This window comes from Phallusia mammillata, chromosome 3, assembly GCF_965637545.1.
Source record: "Phallusia mammillata chromosome 3, kaPhaMamm4.hap1.1, whole genome shotgun sequence".
NCBI classification, from domain to species: Eukaryota; Metazoa; Chordata; class Ascidiacea; order Phlebobranchia; family Ascidiidae; genus Phallusia; species Phallusia mammillata.
The window spans coordinates 3,227,730-3,238,007 of NC_137254.1; the positions used below are offsets into that span (position 1 = coordinate 3,227,730).

General features: G+C 35.1%; 1 protein-coding gene and 1 long non-coding RNA gene across 2 annotated transcripts; both read right to left on the minus strand.

Moving 5' to 3' along the window:
* Positions 1–4,770: 4,770 nt before the first annotated feature.
* On the minus strand, positions 4,771–6,630 carry LOC145218664 (uncharacterized). The gene is made up of 3 exons (XM_080086068.1): positions 6,330–6,630; positions 5,994–6,102; positions 4,771–5,180 (listed from the first exon to the last, which is right to left on the minus strand). Exons 1-3 carry the CDS (start codon positions 6,474–6,476, stop codon positions 5,026–5,028), a joined length of 411 nt encoding a protein of 136 aa, XP_079942194.1. The 5' UTR covers positions 6,477–6,630; the 3' UTR covers positions 4,771–5,025.
* Positions 6,627–9,954, minus strand: LOC145218218 (uncharacterized). The gene is made up of 6 exons (XR_013857555.1): positions 9,852–9,954; positions 9,498–9,546; positions 8,655–8,820; positions 7,459–7,616; positions 6,925–7,096; positions 6,627–6,694 (listed from the first exon to the last, which is right to left on the minus strand). It is a non-coding gene; the product is annotated as an uncharacterized LOC145218218 (long non-coding RNA).
* Between the last annotated feature and the right edge of the window lie 324 nt (positions 9,955–10,278).

Sequence of the window (10,278 nt, forward strand, 5' to 3'; positions counted from 1 at the left end):
ACCTGGTTACAAACTTGCTTGGTTGGCGGTGAAAAGTTATTTGTAGCAGCGTAAACAGTTAATCCTTGCACATTTTCATTGAATCAAAATCATACAGCTCGTGTCATCGGTCATGCCAAGTTTTAAACGGTTTGTTTTGTGACGAGCGTCTGTTTCGTTTCAGTGCTATATATTTTGCAATTTGTACCTTGCTTTAATGAAAACAAGTATCATTGGCTGCTTTGCAAAAACTATGGGTTCATGTTTTTCGAGAAACGTGACAGAAAACAAGAAAACATCAGGAAAAACAAACGAGTTTTGCCACAATGGTAAGTCTGTCATCGATCTGTGAGATTTTTCCGTCGTCCCAAAAATTAGCTGAGTAATGCCAGTTGTAACGCAGGTACCAGTTATATATAGTATATTTTATTGCAAGAATTCGTATGTGAGATCTATAAAAATTAGAGATTTTAAATGATGTGAGATTTTTTTATGTCCCGTTTGCTGGACGAAATTGGCAATATTTTTTACCAGCTTACATGAACCGTTGTCAGTAAATACGATTATTCTCTTTTGCGTAGATACGATTAGACGTCCACTCGCTTCAAAATTAGATTTAAAATCAAGCCTGCCAGGCGCCAACTATAGGCTTTCTTCCCACTAACACACAAAGTTCCAACAGTTTAATTGTAAACAAATCCCTTGCTGGCTTCAATTAGCAGAATGTAGTTACTTCAACGAGAACCGAATGGATAAACTGGCGGGCGGTTTTCAAGGGAAATATCAGGACATAAACACAATAGAAAAAATGCCGGTCTAAACAATATAACACTCTTAACGAAGCTTTTGGACCAGGACTTTATAACAGTCATTCGTTGACGAGCTATCAAGTAACAAAGTACACTTTAGACCAGGCATATTGTTACAACAAAAGGTTTAACAATACAAGAAACTATTTGGAGGCATAATGTTAACAAAGATACCCAAGCAAATAAAACAACACTTTCCAAAACAAAACAACTTGGTCACGAATTACAGGCAGGCTTTTTGTGCACAGCAATAAGAAACAGGTTACATACGATTTAACGACATAGTTTACTAATTTTCCTGAAAAACAAACGACATTAGTTTCCTAGACACACGAAACGAACTACCGACGTTTTCAACAAACTTGTCGATGCGCGAAATTATCCAAATGATAAGGCGCTGTTTATACCTACATTTACAATTTGGGGAGACAGTAGACAAAACAGTCATTTGTAACAAATATAATATTATAGTTGGTCACAGTACGCCTTCAATAGGCCTGGCGTACTGTGATTTATATCTGCGTGCGCCGTGATCGCTGGTCTGCATAGACGCTTCAGGGCTGATCCCAGTAATGAATTCATGTTCATCTTAACTGATTATAGTTGGTATTGCCATTTTTTACATGGTCAGATACATTCAACGTCTAATGGTGTTAATGTGATTCCTTTTTGTACAATTTGTTATTTTATTTTTATGTTTAATTAAAATGTGTTTTTCTTATGTTTGACAAATACGGTTAAGACCTGTTTTTGTTTAATTTAGTTAAGAAAAAAACGATAGGAATAAATTTGAAGAAAGAAACAGGGTTTCCCCCAACACTTTCTACAATTCCTACACGTGAAAATGATGGTTATGACGTGAGTAGAGTGAAAAGAATGTTCATGGTTTAGGCCCTCACATACTGGACCTTTAAAAATGATCCTGTCATCAATTCTTAAATAGAAATAACCATCAAAATACACATCTTGTTAGCACAATTTTATTTGCTATAGGAATCTAAATTTGATTTTCAGTATATAACGTCCTCGCCATTATCAGGGGTTTCTAGTTTCAATTAATATTAGCAAAAAGTCTGACCCTCATTGTTTTATTTTGGGTAAGGATGAGTCTCTTCCACCATCACAATCATCACAGAAACCTGTTTCGTATGTAAAATAATTAATTTGACGGAGTTTCATGTAGTATTCTTACATTGATCAACAAGTAAATCATCCACTTTAGCGTGAGTAAAATGGATAATAAATAAGGTGTGAAATCGAACATAATTAATATGATCCAAATATAATTAACCAATAAAATACGAAATTGCGCAATTTTATAACATCTCTGTCATGCCAATTTTGTAGTGGACCACTAAATCAATCCGGCAAACCTAATGTTGAGAAACATATTCGACAAAATAACAGATAGCTGAAATTAAGTGGGCTTTGTATTTTGAATGTATGTTCATGTTCAACCAAATTAACCGTAAAAAAATCCCTATTAAATTCTACAAAAACTCCTAAGAAGAAAACGTTGTAATAAATGCCCTAACGCCGTGACATGTTGTTTTCAGACGAGGGGTCAGCCACGTAGGAAGGTAAGTAAAAAATACATTCTGTTTTTAAACATGCAATACTGTTGAGAGAAAGTGTCAATTTTAAAGACGAATATGACAAAAAAATATGATTGGGACTAATAACCTCCGGTAAATGTTTGTTGTGTAATTGGTGACCAGTTTTATATCTACTGAACGCTACAAACCAACAACAAACAAAAAGTTATAATAACTGCGTTAACAGGGCATTTTGTTCCTTTCAGGAGATAGAGTTGGAATCTGGAGTTGAGGTAAGTAAAAACATTACGTCCTGCGGTAAAAAAATGTATGTCTGTTGAGAGATAACTTAAAATACGAGACGATTTTGCTTGCCTTTAATCTGCATTGCTTGCAACATCCTCTAATATTAACCATGCTAAAACTATGAAATAAAGACAACGGCATGCAGTCTCGAGAACAAAATGCTATAAACAAACGGTATTACGATTCAATGTTAATAAGATACAAATCGTAAAACAACTAATATTTAACTGAGTTTACCAACAATATTTACGCTATACTTTAAAGCACAAATAAGTATAATAAACTGAAACAAGATATGTCTAAAATTTTATATGTAAGTGTGTCACAATCAATATATCAAACTAGTAAACAGAAAACGATTTATTTGATTTCATCCTAGCATTCTCCAGTTATTTAATTATGACGCAGCATAGTTAAATTTGCTCTTAAAAGCGCTTGATAAAAAAGCTGTAAACATGCAAGCATCCTGGGTAAAACCTGCTACAAAATACCAAATGAAATGAAACCAATTTGTACCTTGCTTTTGTCTTTAGTACGGAGACATTGACAACATTATTTTCGTCACAAAGGTAAACATTGATAAATTATTTCGCTGAACTTTTGATTTCAAACTTTGGGAACGCCCTGTAACGAAAGTTGCAACTCGAACATTCAATGATTTAATTTTGATTGGAGTAAATCTGATAAAATGACAAAAATTAAAAACAAGAAACACTAACTCGAAGCTTTTTGCACTTAATGCACAATAAACAATAATAAGAATCAAAAAATCAACTCAATAAGTTTTCTTTAGTCTCTAAACTGGTCTCAATTGGAACAAAATCTTCCAATCAATCGACCACCACAAAATCCAGGTAAGAAATTTTCGTTTTGAATTTTCTGTCTGTTCAGTTAAAACACACTTTGTTGTGTAACAAAACAAAACGCTCCATTTGTCAGCTCGAGTTGCATTTGACAATTTCGATCCCAATGGATACCCAGCAGAAGAAGCAGCACAAATGGATGGCGATGAGGGTCGAAATCCGGACAACCAGATGCAACCAGAACAAAATCAGCCTCATAACAACTAATACTTGGTTTATTATACGTCAAAATCAATTAATGGTTTGGCAAAAATAAACATGCTAATGGTATCTTTGTCTGTACTTAACAATACAACATGTCAACAAACCTAAAGTAGCTTGGCGCCCCATCTAAACAATAAAAAATGCCCTTCCAAGCATTCCTCTAGGAGATTTGGCCATGGAGCACCTTTCGCACTTGTACCTTGCAAATCTGCTATTAAAAACCGCCTTACAATTTTATAAACTGAAAGTGTTCTTATTTGACTGAGAGCTCAGCCACTTAAGTGGTCCAAAGTATAGCGGTCCAAGTAACGTAAATCAACCATTTACAACTTGATGAATAAAGATGTAATAACAGAAGGGACTATAAAACAAGTGTTACGTTTAAGTCTAAATAAAGAACTTTGTTCAATGTCCTTAGAAATATTCTGTATAAGTGTTTGTTATTTAAGTATTTGTCAAAACTGAAACAACCGCCTAATACAGATACACTAGGTGGGGACATTAATTCGCCCATCAATTCGATTTTGACAGAATGTAGAAACCGTACTTGGTCATCATAAGAAACATTTTGAATTAGCAAACCAAATCCTCAAATAATCTTGATTAAGACTTTTTTGGTTTTTATGGCATATTACGATAAAACCTCAAAATCCGAAATTTGTAAATTCTGTTTACTTTTTACTAAAATAAAACTGCATTACACGACCATTTTAAATATTTTACCAATGAACGTTTTGACTATAACAAATGTTTTGACTATAAAACTTCACTCTGCTTGTGACTGTATTTACTAAACTTTTATTTCAGTTTTATCTGGTGGTTCTCATTAATTGTGCAAATTTAGGAATTGTTTTCGAAAACAGTTTGTTTCGACTTGTCAGCTTAACCCCTCCCAGAAAAGATAAATTGTGTAACAAGCAAATTTCTGCTAATTGCTAACAATGTTTCAAACTTCGTAATACTTCTAATCACAATTTAATTAGGAGACACATGCTACTCTAAACTGGTTAAGCCAAACGTGCCAAACACAGTTTGTAACTTTGGTGGTCATATAACCAACACATACACAGTATAAATTACATCCGATTATATTGTTCTACAATCACAGAAACAAAAAAAAAACGCTTTGACAATGTATTTCTCTGACAACAATAAAGCAGTAAATATTGCATGTACTATAATGCCTAGTTTTAAAACCTCTAGCAAACTTATCAACGAACTTAAGAATAAATAGCTGCCTAGTTTGTTGTTTTGGAGAAAATTTTAAGTGTGTTAATGTCGTGAGACACAATACAATGTTATTTGTGAAAAGTTATTGTGAAATGTTATCTACAGACCAAATTGTTTAGATTTTACATCTTGGGCAATTTTGCCCCATACGAGGTAACCTGCTCCGATAATTACAGCAGCCAGAAGAACAAACATCCCAAGTTGTAAGATGTTGTCAGCTGCTTCATTCACTTCACCTCTGTCTCCTGGAGTGTCTGCGATAAAAAGATAGTTTAACTTAGATAAACATATATGCATGGGAAAGCATTTGCTACTGGAACTAAAGATTAAAACTTCATAAAGACTAAAAATAATGCCACTCTTATGTATACTTCGAAGTGGGCCAAGTTTGCAAAAGAGTTAAAGCTGAATCGAGATTCTCAATACACTTCAGATTATAAAGAATCAGTTGATGGTGGGATTCGAACTCACCGCTTACCATTATTCAGTATTAAGTGTTTCTTTTTTAAAGTAACTTTTAATTTTAAAGTTTGCTGGTTATGACGGTGTGGAGTATGTTTCTTGTACAAAACTTCAAAAAAACGAAAAAAAGCTTTATTGGTCAAGCCATGCATGAGTTTGCCAAAATGGCCGAGTGGTAAGTACAACCGACTTGTGTTTAATAGCATGTGGGTTCTAATCCTGTCTCGACAGTTTGCATTTTTTTCTGGGCAAAAAACCTAAGTGGCATTGCTCAAACCTAGTGAAACCCAACGGATTGCACTACATTAAAGCCCCCTGCGCTATGTCAACGGTGGACTCAATGTGAGTTAACGCATTCAGGCTTTGCCGGCCCATCAAGTTTTGAAACAAACAAACAAATTCACATCAAGGCGCAGTAATTTTAGACAAAGAAACAAGCGAGATGTTTGATAATTGAGATCTAATATAGCTTAAGTAAATCTGTTTCTGCGGGTTTTAGTTGATAAATACAATAATTTGAGCAGTTGAAACATAGGCAACTGCAGTATTTTGTCCTGAACTAAGTTAATATGTAGAAAAGAAGAGTTTGAATATTGTGTTGGTACCTTGCACAAGCAAATACTTGGTTGTTTGTAAGATGTGCACTGGCCCTGCAGAAAGTCGCTGGCTGCGTCCATTGTTGTCATCAGATCGTCTTTTTCTTCCACCACACATCTGCAAATAAGTTTAATATTAACAATTTTCTTCATAAATAAATCAAAAACTTAAATAGATCCAGAAAAAAAAACTCAGGCATATCGTGTTTTTCTTTGATTATTTCAACTAAAGCAAACTTATTGAAAAATAAACAAAATAAATATAACCCACCCTACTTGCAATGACGCAAGCAGCTCGACGGCGGACTTATTGTGAGCATAACACAACAAACAAACTCAACTCACCTGTCCAGGGCATTGTCCAGTTGAGTTTTGACAGACGGTCACGTCGCAGTGGATGTAGATAATTTGTTCTGCGTCGGTAAAGTTTGTCCACACAAAGCTCATCAGCTTGAATGTTGCAAAGTTGGATTTGTAATTACGCATCAACATTTGTGCGTCGGCAGCTTCGCCTCCTCTGGGTGGCGCAATACACCTAGTAATATTCACATAAATGTTGGCAAGTTGAAATAGAATGCACCGTTCAATTTTGTGAAAAGTAAGAGCACCCACTACAAATCAAATACTTCTAATTCTTGCCCGCTTTGTACAACAGGGTAGTTCGGCAAACCACTGGAGTTTTCAACGCGTGTTGCCCAACATTCTTTGAGCTGTATACAAAATTGTAATAAAATATTTGTACAAACTCTATAGCACCCAAAGGCTGCTTGAACTTGGTGTGTTTGACAATTTTACAGTTAAGTAAAAAAATAACCCTTAGAAAGTTTGGTTTGAAAGAATAGATTATACACAAGGTAATACAACGTGTGTAAGTTGGATTTACTATAAAACAATAACTCCCATTTATCAACCTTTGTTACTTCAATGCATTTGTTTTTACCTGGACAATAAAGTCATCGTTGCTTGGAGAAACTTCATCTAGTTTGACTTCAGCAAAAATGTCGTTGGGCACAGTGACTTCCCCGGGCAAGCTTTTGTTTAAGTGGTCATTGGAAAAGAGATTTAGAGAAACGTGAAAGTTTCCTGTATTCTTAGTCGAAATTTCTACGGATCTGCAATTTGTTTAATGATGAATATAACTCCCCATTTGGACGTAAAACGCTCATGCCATAAATGGTCATGCCGTCATTGCCGAAACGTTTAATCAAAAAAGCATGTCGATTTTCGCTTCTATTTGGGCGTCTGTGTAGATTCATGTATAGCGTTACTAAAGAAAACAAGACAGTTTTTCACAGATGTTTTTAAACTGTAGTTACATTTGCTTCTCTCATTGGCTACTGTTCCCAGATTTTGGGCCGGTAGTGATGATAAACTAACTTTCAAAACTAAAACAATTGCCAACTGTGACAAAAAAGTTGCTTTCATGTGTCACGTGTCGTATGGCATGTGCAATGTGATCTTGTGGTCTCCTTACCCGAATTGTGGTTGGACAATGGATGACGATAGCAGTAGTTCCGCGTCAAATACACAAGTGACATTGAGTTTGTTTTGAACGTCGCGTCGGATCACGGCAGGGGATGGAGCCAGGAATCACCAGATAAGAAAAGACACCGACACCATTTCGTTTTCATTCTGTTTATAAATCAACAATTTTTTTTTAAATGGTAGCAATAAAGTTTATAGCAATAAAATAGATCAAAATATACTGTAATTACCAGGGCTAGTTTTTGGTGCACTAAAATCGTGAGAAAGTTGCACCTAATTTTAACAAAAGTTGGAGTAAAAAAAACCAGTCAATCAACACTGCACTATAAAAACAAGTGTCCTAACTGACAACTAGCACTCTAGCCTCATTCAATCAGTCTCGGAAGCATTATTGCGCAACAATCTCTCTTCAGTCTTCACTCACGCACGAGAAATAAAAAGGCGAACAGAGAGAGTAACAGCTGTCATACTGTACTATTACTGCGCCCCTAAAAGCTGACTGGTAGATTTTAATTAGGCTAAGATTCAAAGTTCAAAATACTAAGGAGTGAAAATGACTAGCTGGCCGCAGGTTGGACATTCCTGCCGTAGACTGTCATCTCAACAGATATCAAGGTTATCGCTTCTTGCTTGCAAAAAAAAAACTTTGTAAACACACAGTTTAACTAACTAAGCTATATCAACAAAACTTGACCTCGAAAGACTAGACACAACCTGTTTTCGTTTGTGCGGGCTTGGCCAAAACCAAGTCATACTTTCACTTCTAATTTATTTCAGGCATTGTCGTGCTTGGCTGGGGTTGTTAAACTTCTAGCTTGCAAGCAAACTGTTGCGTCATAGATAACATTGAGATGCAGCTAGTCCATCTCATAGCACAAATCACTCCTTTACATTTTGCGCAATACTGGATAAAAGTTGCATGAAAATTAGAAAAAAGTTGCAAAAAAATGCAACATAAAATTCCTACAAACAGCTTATAACATCATACTACATAAATTCTGAGAATTTAGGAAGTTGCCGGAAGCTGTACAAAAAATTGCAAAAGTTAAAATTTACCCTAGTAAATACTGTCGACGAAATAAGTATGTTTTGATACATGGTAATATCTGTCTGTGTAATTTTACTAAAAAATGCATCTAAATGAAATGTTTGGTAAAAAATGGTAACAAATCTGTAGCATTTTACCTTATAGAGGCCTTCGCATTGGTCAATGTCAAACACGAACACCGGATCTTAACCCGTGACCTTGCAGTTGTCATTGAGTTGAGAAAGAGGAGTTTCCCTGTCCAATGCGATGTAAAGTGTGTCACCGAGTTCGTAGTCTAATGTGTTCTGTTGATCAGCTGTTAATCTGTGAATATTGACTTTATAAGTTTTCCTAAACAATGTAAGTTCTCTTGATGCACTATCGACAAAAATAACCTGCCCATAACATAAACTACACCTGTTTGACATTTAGACCCTGGGCTGCTGTTGTTTTTACTTCGCGTAATTGTTTCGTGAACGACCCAATTGCTCAATACCGATCGCCAAGTCGGAAACAGCTGCGCAACGGATAAATAGTACATAGCGAAAAACAATAGGAGTGCAATTGGTAGACTATGATTAAACGCGCTGCAGCTACATCCTATTATAGCGCGGTATGTCAATAGATTTAATATAAATGCGTTTTGTTTAGTGTGCAATATAAAGAATTCAAATTACTCATTTGAAACATTTTTCTCCATTTTTTTACCTACGGTGCCTACATTTTTTTACAAATTATGTTAATTTTGAGCACAATTTTTGGTGCATTACGTTTAGGAAGAAGCCACCATTACAAAAAAATAAACAATAAAGTTAGACCGGTTAATGTTATTGCAAAAAGAGTTAAACACCTTAGTTTTATACTTGCAACGTCGAATAGATGCGAACAGATACCGTAACTAAAATGCTCTAAACATGAAAAAGTTCAGATAACACTTAAATTGTTATATATCTCTTAAGGTTTAATGTTACCACAAACAAACTAAACAAAGACAAACTTACGTGATAGTTAAACCTTCGGTCCGGCACATAGTCATCGATTGTTGCATTCCTACAAAAACTCTTAGTTTACTAATAGGTAATAAGTTCACACTTGAGCACCAACGTAACAGCGCTTTGCTGCAGTTGTATAGATTCTACTTAGGTTCGGCACAGAACATCATGCATCTGGTTCCTAATAAACATATTGTCGTTGCATATGAAAAAGTACCTAGTGGATTTTATTTGACATTGGTCTTTCATACGTCAATTTACCGCATATTATTACATAACTAATTATAAATCCCCTAAGCTAAATAGGATTTAAATTAATTTTTACAACCATTTTCATCAGCAAAAAAATAGAATTTAAATTACCTGCTTCAAGGTTAACTGTCGCACTAAATCCAATCCTTTGCCCGGCTCCATCGCTGACAAAAACAAGAGTAAGACTTCTTGTTGTAACTGAATGATCCAGCATGCAATCCAGTCAGTCGTTGCACATTACCTTTATCGTCCTTGAACTGAAAATCATGTCTTGTTTGCACTAAGGTGAATACAAGTAAGGAAGTGTATGCTGGTTTAAATAAACGTTTGACGTAAGCTCAGGCTTTTTGAGTTTTATGTTTTGAACAAAACGGGCTTGATTCGAATCTGACTTTAAACTTCCCAATCTGCGGCCAAAATTCAGACTTGTTAAAAAAATTGGGTTTGGCCCATTGCTATGTTCTTCAGGAGGATTTAAGCGAAAAAAACAAACAATAATTATTGTAAATTATAATAAATATTTTAATGACTTACGTAT